At 57.8% G+C, this 14,676-nt stretch overlaps 2 protein-coding genes across 2 annotated transcripts; both read left to right on the top strand.

Annotated features, from left to right (window-relative positions):
• The first annotated feature begins 474 nt into the window (after positions 1–474).
• On the top strand, positions 475–6,849 carry GCAT (glycine C-acetyltransferase). Its single transcript, XM_079714800.1, has 9 exons — positions 475–829; positions 2,319–2,449; positions 3,696–3,797; positions 4,270–4,416; positions 4,993–5,147; positions 5,285–5,367; positions 5,575–5,746; positions 6,129–6,250; positions 6,530–6,849. The coding sequence occupies exons 1-9, from the start codon at positions 631–633 to the stop codon at positions 6,679–6,681; spliced, it is 1,263 nt and encodes a 420-aa protein (XP_079570926.1). The 5' UTR covers positions 475–630; the 3' UTR covers positions 6,682–6,849.
• A 4,233-nt stretch (positions 6,850–11,082) lies between these two features.
• Positions 11,083–13,420, top strand: GALR3 (galanin receptor 3). Its single transcript, XM_079715557.1, has 2 exons — positions 11,083–12,009; positions 12,633–13,420. The coding sequence occupies exons 1-2, from the start codon at positions 11,651–11,653 to the stop codon at positions 13,402–13,404; spliced, it is 1,131 nt and encodes a 376-aa protein (XP_079571683.1). The 5' UTR covers positions 11,083–11,650; the 3' UTR covers positions 13,405–13,420.
• Positions 13,421–14,676: the final 1,256 nt, after the last annotated feature.

The following is a 14,676-nucleotide window of genomic DNA, read 5'->3' on the forward strand; positions in this document are numbered from 1 at the left end:
AAGTGTTATTTGTGCCTGGAAGAATTTGCTGTCTTTGTAATTTTCAAACTTTAAAATAAAATTGAAAAAAAAAGAAAAACCTGAGCGATGTGTTTTTCCATACTTCTAAGACTGGAGGAAAACGCGGAGCAATTGGACTGGCGAGCAGTGGGGGAAATCTGGGGGCGTTTGCACCTGAGAACCGGGGAGGGTTCCAAGAACTCGACAGAACCCGGGAAACGCTAGGGCCGGAGCGCACGGAATATGCCTCAGCCTGCTTCTAGGTGTCTGCTTCCGGCGTCCAGAGGGCATCCCCTAACCTTCCGAGAGGTGGGTGTGGAGGCAGGGCATGAGAATGGGGTGGGGGTCTGGTGGGCCCGGCCCTGACTTGCCTTCCAACCCCCGTCACCTCCCCTCCCCCGTCACCTCCCCTCCCCCCACACACGGACAGCTCCAGTCTCAATTTACAAATCAATCCACTTTAGTCCTCCGCAGATCCCGCCAGGCCCCGCCCGCCTGTCCCGGGGTCCGCCTCCCCTGCCCCGTAGCAGAGCCCCTCTCACTCCTATTGGCTGCCGGAGCCCGGCCCCCGCCACGTGATCAGGCCGTGGCCGCAGTGCGCAAGGCCAGGAGCGGGCTGGCGAGGTGGGCATGATGTGGGCTGGCCGCGTCCTCCGCGCTGCGCTCTCCGGGGCCCCCCGCGGCCACCGCGCGCAGTCAGCGCTGGCTCAGCTGCGTGGCATCCTGGAGGAGGAACTGGAAGGCATCCGTGGAGCTGGCACCTGGAAGAGCGAGCGGGTCATCACGTCCCGTCAGGGGCCGCGCATCCACGTGGACGGCATCTCCGGAGGTAACTCCCCCTCCTGGGAATCCTCAGACCTGGCCCGGTGTTCAAGGGCCGTTCTGAGGCTTTCGCTGAAATACGAGGTCCTGGAGGCAGTGGGCGGGCGGGAGCGCACACGTAGCCTCTGGACTCTTTCCCATCTATCAGGCAGACTTGCCGCTTCCCACAGTTAACTCTAACCTGGTTAGACCAGTTTCCACGCAGGCAGGTAATTTGCCCTTTGAGCACCTTTTTGGCTTAGAGGGCAGGGCTGGATCGATCCAGCCCTATGAAAACGTGAGAAACAAAGACAGACAGACAGCTGGCTCCCACCGTACCGCTTCAAGGAAGGGTGGTAAGAAGGTGGCAACAAGAAATCCCGCATTTCTGGAGCTGCTGCTTTGTTTAGGCTTCTACTAATTGCTGCACGTGGACTCCTGCAAACGTCAAAACGTAGGAATGACTATTCCCGTTTACAGACGAAGAAGCTGACGCTCAGAGATGTGAAGTGGCTTGCCTTAAAGCCCCCAGCTAGCTGCAGGCAGAGCTGGGCTTTGGTCTAGATCTTCTGGCATATTGGAGCTGGAAGGTCAGCTAAATGGCCATAGAGATCAACTTCCTGGCCAAAATCACAGGGAGCAAGGGGCTCAAGGGCTGTTGCAGAAGTCACACCATGAAGTGACCCACGAGGCCTCCCTGGTTTCTGTCTCTTCAGTGGTCACTGCCCATCTTGTCTGTGCCAGGCCCCAGGTGGGTGCTGGTTACAAACAGTCAACCCAGACTGCCTTCTGCCAAGGAAATAGGCATGGAATCCTTGGTGCTGTTGTGCTCATTTGAAAACAGAGGTCCTAGGAATTCTCTACCTTTCCCCAGGAAAGCTTGGAGCAGGTCAAAAAATGGAAAATTAGGAGACCTAGGTTCTCATCGTGTTTTTGCCTCTCCCAAGCTGAGTAAACCTTGCCCTCTTGAAGCCTTCGTTTCCTCCCCGAGTCACCTGTGTTCACTTTGGGCTTTATAATTCAAGGGTCAAGGTCTGAGAGGCAGCCCTGCTGGGCATGCAGTTCTGTACCAGGCAGCAAAGTCAACTATGTAGAGTTTGAGGACCAAGGCAGGTGTCTGACACAGCCTCTTCTTTTACCCACGAGGAAACCAAGGCCCAGATGAGGGGTTGCTGGTGGTCTTCAGGGACAGAAGAAGCCAGTGAGGAAGGGCTGGTTCCTCTGGGTGAATGTGATCCAAAGCCAGAGTTTAAACTTCCCATCCTTCAAGGTGCAGCTCTGAGAGTCCTTTTCTAACACTCCCTCTCCTGTAGCTGTTGGATTTGGTGCTTCCGAGGGGCTCCCAGCTCCCCATCCTGGCCTCTGCCCCAGAAGAGACCATACTGTGTGGTTGTTGCCTCCTCAAGGGTGAATCCAGGTTCATGTCCTCTCTGAGTCCCCAGGGCTTGGTACTGACACCTTTCCAGGCCCTTCTTGGCCCTGAGATGCTGTGTCCGTTCCCCCGTCCTCCACCTCAGGAATCCTTAACTTCTGTGCCAACAACTACTTGGGCCTGAGCAGCCACCCCGAGGTCATCCAGGCAGGTCTGCAGGCCCTGGAGGAGTTTGGAGCTGGCCTTAGCTCTGTCCGCTTCATCTGTGGCACCCAGGTACACAGTAGGTGTTGCCCAGGCTGGGGATGGGCGGGGAAGGAAGGGGGGTGGTCCCCAGCGTTGGGCGCTGACCCCAGATGTCTGCTTCTGCCGTTAGCAGGGCTAGTTCAGGCAGCTCAGCTCATCCCACTAGAGCTGTCCACTAGAAAGGCTGGGTTCAGGCTTCTGTTTTGCTGTGAAGCCTTGGGCAGGAAACTTTCCCTCTCTGAACATCCATTTCCCCACCTGCAAAACAGAGCTCCTTACACCTGTTCCTCTTTGGGAAAGGAAGAAGAGAAGCCAGGGATTGAGATTAAGGTTTCCGGAGCTATTCTGCCTGATCTCAGTTCCTAGCACCATTTATTGGTTCTGGTACTGTGGGCAAGTGTCTTAACTTCTCTGTGCCTCAATGCCTTCATTGGTAAAGTGGGGATAATTTTACTTAACAAAATTATCCCAAATTAAAGAGTTAATACATGTAAAAATGCTTAGGACAGTGCCTGGCACATAGTAGTGCTCAAGAAATGTTGGTTATTGATTTTATTTTGTAAATGTTACAAAACGAACTTTTATAAACATGAAACTTACAGTGCTTGCTATGAGTCAGGTGCTATTTTAAGAACATTACAAATATTAACTCATTAATGCATATAATAATCCTAAGTGATAAGTGCTGATTTTGTTCCTGTTATAGAGGTGAGGACACTGAGTCCCAGAGAAATTAAGTGACTTGCACAGGGGCACACAGCCTGTTGTGGTGGGATGTGAACCCAGATGGCCTAGCTCAAGAGTCAGTGCTTCTGAGTCCTTGTGATTATTATTACTTGTCCTTTCAAAAAGGTGAAGGTGAAATGAATGGAACTCTTGACTCCCATCCAGGGCACTTTAGACTGGACAGCTTTCAAATGTAAGAAATGGAGGCCCAAATGAACCTAGAGTTACTTATGTAATCCTCTTTTTTGCCATTAAGCAACAAAGGCACTCAGTTTGATGTCGGGGAAACACATCTTCCTTTGCCATTAGCACCCATAATTCTACCATCAAACCCCCGTTATAAAACGAAGGCCCAACCAGGAAGAAGAGCACCTAGCGGGCCCCTAATTCCCGGTGGGAACCACGTGCCAGGTTCCTGTTAGCTCTGGGTGAACCTTGTGGTGCAAAAAGTAGGAGGCGGATCTGTTTGTGGCCCTGTGAGCCTCTGTCCCCAGGACTTGTCCCAAGTGGTCCAGAGGCATTAACTTACTGTTTCACTCACTTACTTCAGAGCATCCACAAGGATCTAGAAGCAAAGATAGCCCGCTTCCACCAGCGGGAGGACGCCATCCTCTATCCCAGCTGTTTCGATGCCAACGCCGGCCTCTTTGAGGTGTGTGAGGCCACGGGTGGGAGTTGGTGAGACCTGCGAGGCTGTGGAAGGCTTGGGAGTGTGCAGTCCAGAGAACTTGGCAGGATGCCAGTGCCACGCCTAGAGGCTCCAGTGTCTATTTCTTAATGGAGGTCAAGGTTGGGCCAGTAGGTCTCTAGGAGGAATCCCGGGGCTTACAAGGAGGCCAGCTTCCAGGGCATTTGGAGGATAACCTACTTCAGCTGGAAGGCTGAGGGTGTTAGGGGCCACACATTCACCAAACATGTTCTCATCTCCTTCGGCTAGAGCAAAGCCCCTGATTCAGCCCAGTCCTGGGGCTCTGGGGACCAAGATAGAGGCAGAGGGCTCCTGGCCTCCCTGCCCAGGAGAATTCCCTGGTTGGCAGTGAAATATTGATTCACGGGGAGTCATGAGGGAGGGAGAAGCCCAGGGTGGTTGGGTGATGGCTCTACTCCTAACTGCCTTCTGCCAGGCTCTGCTGACCCCGGAGGACGCAGTCCTGTCGGATGAGCTGAACCATGCCTCCATCATCGATGGTATCCGTCTGTGCAAGGCCCACAAGTACCGCTACCGCCACCTGGATATGGCCGATCTGGAGGCCAAGCTGCAGGAGGCCCAGGTGGGGCAAGGCCTAGTGGTTCTAGGGGCCAGGACTGGGCTTATCCTCAGTCTTGCTGCCGCACCCAGCACTCCCCCCACCCCCACCCCCACCCCCCGGTGAAGGAAGCGAGGCTTCCAGAGGCCAACTCCTCACTCACAGGCAAACAGCCTGAAAATTCGAAACAACCAAGATTTGAATCCAAATCCTCAGACCCAAAGCTTTATTCCGTTGCGCGATACTGCCTTGAGTTTTAGTAAGCACCGTATGTGTGGCAGGCCCCTGCTAGGCAGAAGGGAGGCATGAGCTTATGGGCAGAACTGGCCACACCCCATCCTGCCCTCTGGGAGAGGAGACTGCGAGCATTCTTCCTGCCCAGTGCTGAGTGTGGCTCCAGACTGCCCTGGAAGAGGTGGGTAGAGCTCAGAGAGGCCCCAGTGAAGGAGAGGATGTACCAGCCTCAACATGGTGGTGCTTATGTGCTCACCTCTGTGCTGGGCACTGGGCGAGCTGAGCCTTTAGAGCCCCGAGCAGCACAGAGAGTGAGTGGTTTGGCCCAACTCACGATACCGGCCACCTTCTGTATCTTTCCTGCAGAAGCATCGGCTGCGCCTGGTGGCCACCGATGGGGCCTTTTCCATGGATGGCGACATCGCACCCCTGCAGGAGATCTGTTCCCTTGCCTCTCAATATGATGCCTTGGTCTTTGTGGACGAATGCCACGCCACTGGCTTCCTGGGGGCCACAGGACGGTGAGAGCACACGGCACCTGAGGCCTTGGGTTGGACTCCTCAGGGAGGGTGGGAAGCCGGGAGGCCAGCCCCCAAGCCCAGTCCATGATCCTGGGCACTCAGGTGGCCAGTGGTGGCAGTGGCGGCTTTCCTTGCAGGGGCACAGATGAGCTGCTGGGCGTGATGGACCAGGTCACCATCATCAACTCCACGCTGGGGAAGGCGCTGGGCGGAGCATCAGGTGCCTACAGGCTTGTGCCCCTGGGCTCCCCTCAACTACATGCAGGGTCCTGGAAGAGTCTTGGGGAAGGTGGGAAGGGGAGACCTGGGGCTGCAGGGAAGAAGACAGAGGGGACTGTCCTCTCAGGAGGGGCATGGGGTAAGCTCTGGCTCCTGGCCTCTGACTGCCACCCCGCCCCACCATCCCCACCTCTGTCCTTGTTCTCAGGGGGCTACACTACAGGGCCTGGGTCCCTGGTGTCCCTGCTACGGCAGCGTGCCCGGCCCTACCTCTTCTCCAACAGTCTGCCACCTGCTGTCGTCGGCTGTGCCTCCAAGGCCCTGGACCTGCTTATGGAGAGCAACGCTGTCGTCCAGTCTATGGCGGCCAAGACCCAGCGGTGCGGTCTCGGGCAGGGTGGGGCCAGCGGGGACGAGGAAGCTGGTGAGGGCCTGCCCTGCGTGCCTGCGCAGGCCCTAGCTCCCTGCCTACGGGTTCTGCCTCTGCCCACCCCACTTCCCCAACGGGTTGTACTGGGACTCAGCTCTCTTAACCAAGGGCTGCCTGCTTACCCACCTCCCTCTTCTCTCTGCCTCTTCCTTCCATTTCCTGGCGCATTTCTCTGCAAATGCTTCCCATCTGCCTCTCTGGGTCTGCATCTCTGTCTTTGTTGGTCCCTCCTGCAGACTTGGTCACAAACCTTGGGTCACATGCCCATCAGGAGAGGATGTGATTGCTCCACAGCCCCCCAACTCCCTGTGACCCCCAATTTGTGCTCACAGATTCCGCAATAAGATGGAGGCTGCTGGCTTCACCATCTCGGGAGCCAATCACCCCATCTGCCCTGTGATGCTGGGTGATGCTCGGCTGGCCTCTTGCATGGCGGATGACATGCTGAAGAGAGGTAAAGGGGGCCGGGGCATGAGGAGTGGCTGTGGGTCCTAAAAGAAAAGGAGGGAACCCCTAAGCTGTGAATACCCCCCTTCTCCCTGCTCTACTACCCCTCTTAGACCAGCTGTCTGTCCAAGCTTGGAAACCCTAGGCCATGAGGCAGTCCCATGTCTGAGATCTTGGGCAGCTCCCTTCTCCTCTGTGGTCCTCAGAAAAGGAGGAGCTGTATATCATGCCCCCAAAGCCTGTCTGGCTCTGGTGAGCCCCAGGTTGACTCTCTCTACCCTCCCAGGCATCTTTGTCATCGGGTTTAGCTACCCTGTGGTCCCCAAGGGCAAGGCCCGGATCCGGGTCCAGATCTCAGCGGTGCACAGTGAGGAGGACATTGACCGCTGCGTGGAGGCCTTCGTGGAGGTGGGGCGGCTGCACGGGGCACTGCCTTGAGTCCTGTGTAGTGACAAGCAGAGCCAAGGTCCCCCTTCCTCCACAGTGACAGAGAGGGGGGCCTTTGGCCAGCCCAGGCCAGAGGCTCTGAACTCTTGTCAGTCCTTGGGCCAGGCTGGGGTGAGGCCTGTGCTTGTGTCTGTGAGTATGAAGTAACTGTGGAAATTGGCTGTGACGTGTTGGTCTGCTTTATTCTCTCGGAGCAGCCCCAGTCCCGCGCTGGTCGAAGAATCAGGCAGGAGCTGGGGCTCTGAGGGCCAGCTCCTGAGGACTGTAATAGATCTCAGAGCTGACCGCCTCCCCCAAATTAAGATGGGACCCAGGCAGCTCGGGTAATAGAGGCTGGAGCCACTGTTTGGCTCAGTTGGATTCTTTCCCGCTGTAGAGGGCAGCTGAGCCCCAGCCCTGCAGGCCCCTTCCCGCGCCACCCACCCACCTACTCTGCAGCCTTGGTGGACACCTCGACCTCTGCTCCACATCCAAAGGATGGCCTACAGCTGCCCAGATAAGAAGGGGCTGGGCACCCAAACCCATGTTTGGGAGAAGCAGAAGATTCGGCCCCAAAGGAAAGAATGTCTTTCGCTATTGGAGAGGCCCCCGATGGTCTGGAACTCTGTGTTCTAGCCCACTTTGTTCCTGCCTCTGTGGCCTTAGGCAGGCCCCTCCCCCGTGTGTGCCTCAGTTTCCCCCGCTCTACCAAGAGTGGCTGTTATATTGGTATCGGGGCCTTTGCATTTCCGTATTCCCGGGGCCTGCTGGCCTGAAGATCAGCCGCCAGGGGGCGTAGCGAGCTCAGGCTCTGCTATCGCCCCGCCCCCTCCAGACTTCTGGCCTTGGACTCAGCTGTTGCTACAGTCCCGTAGGCAAGGCCCCACCCTGCCTTGCCCCCGACAACGGCTCACTGCTTCCCTGCTGAAGATGACTGTCCCCTTCCCACAGTCGCAACCCCTGGTGCTTCTGTCTCCATTGCCCTCCGCGGTCAGCCTTACGGGCACCTGGTGGGGGTAAAGGATGGGTTCTGAGTCACCGCGCCTCCAGCCTCAGCATAATGTGGGCTTGGGAAGCTCGTAGTTTGCTGGCGATAGGGCAGGGAGGATGAAAAGGCCCTTCTTCATTAACGATGGGACCATGTTTCTGCCGTCCCCCATCCCCAGCCCTCCCTTCAGCCTTGGTGTCTAGGGATGGACAGTCTGGGTGAGCTCTGGCCCAATCCATCAGGATCTTAATGCTGGGATTCTGAGAATCCTAGTCTGTGATCCCGAGGAGCTTGAGGCTGGGGTCCAGGAGTTTGGGGTGCTAGGGGATGCAGCCCCGGGGGAGGGGGCTGCTGTGGCCACATCAGGGGCACAGACATGGGTAGGGCATCTAGCACCAGGTGCACTCCTACAGCAGCAAGTACACACAGCCTGGTGCCAGCCCCTGGCCAAGCCAGCAGCTTGATGTGCGTGGTCTGCTCAAGCTGGCAGGTCATAGTGGGTGGCCATGAGCAGCCACGGGGTGACAAATCGCAGTAGGTGAGGCTGAGATAAGGTGGACCTAGGTGAGGTACATCAGCCAGTGGTACACAGCGAGCACCGTTGCATCCTGTAGTTCCCAGGCGCCGCCGCTGACAGTGTGGGGCGGTGGCAGTGCCTCGACACCCTGGGCCAGCTTGTCGCGGTAGAGCACCGCATCATCAGCCAGCTTTCGACTCAGCGTGTGGAGCTGTGCTGGCCCAGGTCCACTGTGGCACAGCTCCTCCACCACCATCCAGAGGGGTCATACGAGGTGCCAGCAGGTGCAGTGGCAGCTCTGGGCACATATGCTTGGGCTTGGGCACGTACGGGTCATCGCCAGAGGCCAAGACAGGCTATAGGGCTGAGGGCCAGTCGCGGACAAGCTGCACTTAAACACCCTGCGGAGCCTGGGTCTCTGGGGACCACTCTCAGGGCCCAGCATCTGTCCTCTACGTTGGGTGCAGGGTTCAAGGCCACAGTCACCAGGAGCAGCAGTTGGAGCAGGGGAAGAGGGGGTGCCTGGGGCCCGCTGGGACTCGGGCCACAGCGAGGCGCCCTTCCTGCCTTCCCCACAGCTGGTCTCTCTGGTTGCCACCATCCTCCCTCCTCCTCTGCTATCATATCAGCAGCTCAGCCTTGCTGCTGCTGGGAACTCTTTGCCCTAGTACTGCCCCTGCCCATCCAGAGCTTAGCCTCCAGCAAGGAGGGACATGGTGGGCTGGGGGCTCCCAAGCAGAGGGAAGACAGTGTGTCAGGGACCTCGGGGCTTTCAGGGTCCAGGCCTGCCACTTTCATGAGTCCAGGCTTCTTGGAATCTTAACAGTGCATTACTTTCATACAGGGTGGTTGTGGAGCCCTAAATTCTTAAATCCCACCAGACCAAGTCTGGATCCTACAGTTCTGCTCTTCAGAGATCACACGATTCTACAATTCTAATTCCTTAATTCAATTTTGATAGCTCTGAATTCAAGTTTGGAGAATCTAGGTATACCTAATATCTTCAATTCAGTGAGTCTCTGCTTCCAAAAATTTGGGGATGCGCTGCATCTGGGATGGGTGACATGAGACTTTAGAGGGGCCTGAGCACTGGTGAAAATCCCAGGGTCTATGGGAAGCTAGTTCTGAAGAGTCTCTTCCCGGCTCCTCAGGCCTTGGTTACAAGTCCTGTCTTCAACAGCGTCCCCTCAGACTGTTTTCTCTCCCCTTTCACAGACTTCCTGACATTCACCCCACCCTCCCAGCTTCTAGAAAGACACCACACAGTCCCCACCACCTCTCCTCTCCCTTAATTCATTGCAGACAGCCTTCTGGCCCCACTACACTTGTCTAGTTTTCAACAACCACCTTGTTGCTAAATCCAATGCACCTCACACCCCAGGTGCTGACCTCTAACCCTCTGGAAGCATGTGGCCATGTGGCCCACTCCTCCAAGAGGTCCAGACCAGACCCCCATGACTGAACGATACAGCCACTCACCAAGACCTAGTAACCTCTTTGGCTCTTGCCTGGACAAGAGGCTCCTAATGGCTCACTCATTAAATTGCTCCCCTTCTATTCATCCTTTTAACCCCAGGCCGTAATAAACTAATTACACAATAAATGGGCAGGTCCTGTCCCTGATCTAGAACCTTCTCTAGTTCCCCATTGCCCTCAGGCTAAAGCCAGACTCTTTGGATAGGCACATAAACCCTGCAGGCTTCAGGCAGACTGAACCCCTGGAACAATCTTAGGGAAACTGATGGGTCTCAGGATTCTCAGGGGCCAGGAAAAGTAGTCCTATCTGAAGTCTGCAGAAAAGGGGCTCCTGGATTCCTAGCATAGGACACCCCACTCAAGACTAGGAGTCCCGGGACTTTCCTGATGGTCCAGTGATTAAGACCCCATGCTTCCAGTGCAGGGGGTGGTCAGGGAACTAAGATCCCACATGCCACACAGCGCGGCCAAAAAAAAAAAAATACTAGGGGTCCTTTCTGAGCTTCGGTTGGAGCCCTTCTTGGAGCAGGGAGCAGGGACGATGGGGAAGCAGGACCACAGGAGGTGAGAGGGCCAGGAATGGACTGGGCCCTGGGCACAAAGGGGTTAACTACAAAGCGAGACTCTCAGAGAGCGAGATCAATGGGTTACTCGCTGCAGAAAGAGGCAGAAGCAACGCAGAGAGGCAGAGGAGAGCCGGACAGAAGAGCATGCCATTCGGAGGAAATCGGGGAATGAGGAGGAAGCAGCTACTTATTCGGAAGGAGTGCCCAAGTCCAGCTCAGGAGAGGAGGGAGCCCTGAGAGGCAGACCTGTACCTGCAGGTAGGCACCAAGGGGCGGCCACTGAGCCAGGAGGCAGCTTCAGCTTGGCCGGTTCGCCCAGGATCAAGCAGGAGCCCAGTGCCCAGGGTTGAGGTGGGTGTTGCCCATCCTGGGCTTTGCGGGGACCTGCTGCATGCTGGGGTGGGAGACACAGATATCACCTTTCCTCCCTCCTCCCTGCCTGGCTCCCTTGCCCTTAATTCGTCCAGCCACCCCAGAGGTCCAAGCATGTAGGGAGACCCCCAGGTAGCAGTCGATATGGGCCATGGGTGGGGCAGGAGTAGGAGTGAGCACAGCTTGCATAGATGCCCGTGTGCGCGCACACGCGCGCACACAGATTGTAGAAGCACTACCTGTTACAGGCTCTCAGATGAGTGCTCCAGCCTGGGAGGGTACCAGGGTGGCAACAGCCTCAGATCTGCCACTCAAAGTGTGGTATTAGCCTCCCATGTCCCCTTTCTGAGCCTCAATTTCCTCATGTGTAAAAAGGGGGCAGTGACTTATATGGTTCTCCCAGCTGTGCCACTGTCATGCTCTCACTAAACTGGACTATCCAATGACTCAGGGATGTCACCCATGTTTGGGTGAATTTGACCTATGTCCCAAAGTCTTCCTTAGGACTTCCCTGGTGGTCCAGTGGTTAAGACTCCACCCTTCCAATGCAGGGGGGCGTGGGTTCGATCCCTAGTCGGGGAACTAAAATCCCACATACCGCTCCCACATACCGCGTTGTGTGGCTAAAAAGAAAGGAGGAAAAAAAAAAAAAAAAAGCCTTCCCTGTATTTCAGATCCCCATTGAAAACATCAGCTCCTGGGGTTGGAGCTGCCCCTCCCCCCACCCCACTTTGCCTGTGTCTTTCTTTACCTGCATCATTGGTTGAAGGTGTCTATCAACTACCTAATCAGCCCTTCACGCCCTGGGCTATGGGGGTGTTCCCTAGGAAATTGAGAAACCCACCTTAGACACCAATGACTGTCAGGAGCCTGCACAGTGGATCCCAGTGATAACTTTTGTCTCTGTCCCCACCCCCACCCCCATCCCCCACAAGCTTCGAGCCCACGGGACGTGGCCAGGCCCAGGGTGGGGGACTAGACCCCTGAGTTGAGTAACCAGAGCTGAGGGTTCCTGCCTGAGGACTCCAGCTTCTCTTCCTCAGGTGCCTGTCTGATGAGGAGATGGCTGATGCCCAGAACGTTTCGCTAGACAGCCCAGGGAGTATGGGGGCTGTGGCAGTGCCCGTGGTCTTTGCCCTCATCTTCCTGCTGGGCACAGTGGGCAATGGGCTGGTGCTGGCAGTGCTGCTGCAGCCTGGCCTGAGTGCCTGGCAGGAGCCGGGCAGCACTACGGATCTGTTCATCCTCAACCTGGCAGTGGCCGATCTCTGCTTCATCCTGTGCTGCGTGCCTTTCCAGGCCGCCATCTACACGCTGGATGCCTGGCTTTTTGGGGCCCTCGTTTGTAAGGCTGTGCACCTGCTCATCTACCTCACCATGTACGCCAGCAGCTTCACGCTGGCGGCTGTCTCGGTGGACAGGTGAGCTGTGTCGGGGACCTGGCCAGGTCTGGGCTGGGGAGGGAAGAACTGAACAGATTCTCATCGGCCTTAGAAAGGAGAGAATGGGGGACCAAAAAGGGACACAGGAGGGGGAAAAGGAACAGCTCCCTGGCCCCCACCAACCAGTCTCTGCGCAACTGCAGGGCATGCTTGAGGGGATCATCCTGCCCTCCCCCCAACTCCATTGGGAGCTTCCGGAGAACATCTCTGTGTCCCAAGTGTTAGCACAGGGCCTGGCACATGATGCTCTGTAAGAGTGAAATGAATGGCAAAAGGAACACACCAATGAATTCATCAGATATTTTATTACCGCCCACACCTGGCTCAGGCTGTGGTCAGACTGGCTTTCATGGCTTGAAACTTGGGGTCAGACCCAGGATCACTGTCCAGCTGACGACCTCGGGCCGGTCACTTCTCTCTGAGCCTCTGACACAGCCCCGCTAGGTGCCTGGCGCTGCGCTAAGCGCTTTGCGCGCTGACTCCGTTCATCCCCACAACCTCCCTGCGAGGCCGGGCGCGCGATCCCCGCCCACCCCCGAGGTTCAGACACGGGCGTCTAGGCGGCCACCCGACCGCCTCGCTGACGCCTCGCCCGCCCGCAGGTACCTGGCCGTACGGCACCCGCTGCGCTCGCGGGCCCTGCGCACGCCGCGCAACGCCCGCGCCGCCGTGGGTCTGGTCTGGCTGCTGGCGGCGCTCTTCTCGGCGCCCTACCTCAGCTACTACGGCACCGTGCGCTACGGCGCGCTCGAGCTCTGCGTGCCTGCCTGGGAGGACGCGCGCCGCCGCGCCCTCGACGTGGCCACCTTCGCCGCCGGCTACCTGCTGCCCGTGGCCGTGGTGAGCCTGGCCTACGGACGCACGCTGCGCTTCCTGTGGGCGGCCGTGGGTCCCGCGGGCGCGGCGGCGGCCGAGGCCCGGCGCAGAGCCACGGGCCGCGCGGGGCGCGCCATGCTGGCGGTGGCCGCGCTCTACGCCCTCTGCTGGGGCCCGCACCACGCGCTCATCCTCTGCTTCTGGTACGGCCGCTTCGCCTTCAGCCCGGCCACCTACGCCTGCCGCCTGGCTTCGCACTGCCTCGCCTACGCCAACTCCTGCCTCAACCCACTGGTCTACGCGCTCGCCTCGCGCCACTTCCGCGCGCGCCTCCGCCGCCTGTGGCCCTGCGGCCGCCGCCGCCCCCGCTGTCCCCCGGGCGCCCGCCGCGCCCTCCGTCGCGTCCGCCCGGCGTCCCCAGGCCCCGCCGGCTGCCTCGGGGACGCTAGGCCTCGCGGACAGCTGCCGACGGGCGGCGGCTGCGGCGGGGAGCCGGGTCGGGAACCGGTCCGCGGCAGAGAGCCTGGCCGGGCCCTGCCTGCCCGAGGACCGGAATAAACCTTGTCTGCCTCCACTCTGCCGGTTGTACGTCTGTCTGTCATTCCCCTTCTCCCTGAACAGGACGCCCCTAGGGGATGGGGCCAAAGCCAGGAGCCCTCTGAGGAGGAGTGGCTGAGCTGGGGACAGACACTCAGTCCACTGAGTGGACACCCCTGGGCGGTGAAAATGGTTCAACGCAGCCAAGTGCAGGCCCTTAGGTAGGCAGCCCCAAGACGCTGTCCATAACCAGTCTGGCAGGAAGGAGGGCAATCCGTCTGCCCATCTGTGTGGGGTGCTACATTCCTCAATCTAATCAAAACAGCTTTGCAAGGCAGATACAATCAATTCCACTTTATAGATGTAGACAGCAGGAATCAGAGAGGTTGAGTGGTTTGTCACATAGCTAGTGTTTGGCAGAGGTTGGGTTCAAACCCACTGCTGTTTAACTTTTTCTACTCAGTAGAACCGAATATGGTTTTTCCCATTTTTTTCCTCCTCAGATGCCATGGTTTCCAAGGTTTTTCTTGGTTTTTTCCTGATCCTCCATCAGCCCTCCTCCCCAAACCTGCAGTTCCCCACGCTCAACTGGATGCCCTAGAAATCTCAGAGGGCTCCCAGCCCCCTTCCTTAGGAGAGTTCTGTTCAGGCACAGCGAGTGCTGAGGGCTTCCCCCGGCCGTCAAGTCCTAGGTCCACTGCCTGACCCAAACCCCTCGCATTATTCTTTCAGCCATTTGGTGCTCCTGGCTACGGGGAGACGCTGAGCCACACTCGGGCCCCAGCTGGCCTTCCAGCAGCCCTGATTACCCTGTGGCCCCCTCCCTGCCTGTCCCTGCACACAGCTGGGGTAGTCTGTGGTGTGGAAACCTCCTAATTAACCAATAGATCAGTCTCGATGGTTGCGGAGCCACTCCCTCCCTCACCGTAAGCCAATAATGTTTATTAGCTTCTGGCTGAGGCCTGAGACCTTCGGCTTCCATGTCTCCCCAGCACACCTCCCGGCTGCTGGGCACCCTGGGAAGGCCCTCCCTGACAGTGGGCAGCTGCTGAGACCTCATCACTGCCTGCCACCTGCCACAGACCCAGGGGTCAGGACGGCAGTCAGCCTTTTCAGGGGGAGGTTGAGACGCAGCTGGGGAGCGACCGCTGCAAGGGCGCAGCACAGGGGCTGACACCTGGTCCTGTGCTCTTTCTCCCACGTCTCTGCCAAGATGTCCGCGGCTGACTCAGGCTGCAGCAGCGGGAGTGTTTCCTGGAGGGCACGGGGTGTGATGCTGCCGCTTCTGCAGCC

Source organism: Hyperoodon ampullatus (genome assembly GCF_949752795.1).
Source record: "Hyperoodon ampullatus genome assembly, chromosome: 11".
In the NCBI taxonomy this organism is placed as follows: Eukaryota; Metazoa; Chordata; class Mammalia; order Artiodactyla; family Ziphiidae; genus Hyperoodon; species Hyperoodon ampullatus.

Coding starts and splice junctions, on each gene's coding strand:
- GCAT (XM_079714800.1), top strand. CDS start 631: ATGATGTGGGCTGGCCGCGTCCTCCGCGCTGCGCTCTCCGGGGCCCCC. Junction 830..2,318: donor CGTGGACGGCATCTCCGGAG/GTAACTCCCCCT, acceptor CCTCCACCTCAG/GAATCCTTAACTTCTGTGCC. Junction 5,368..5,574: donor GGCGCTGGGCGGAGCATCAG/GTGCCTACAGGC, acceptor CCTTGTTCTCAG/GGGGCTACACTACAGGGCCT.
- GALR3 (XM_079715557.1), top strand. CDS start 11,651: ATGGCTGATGCCCAGAACGTTTCGCTAGACAGCCCAGGGAGTATGGGG. Junction 12,010..12,632: donor GCGGCTGTCTCGGTGGACAG/GTGAGCTGTGTC, acceptor GCCCGCCCGCAG/GTACCTGGCCGTACGGCACC.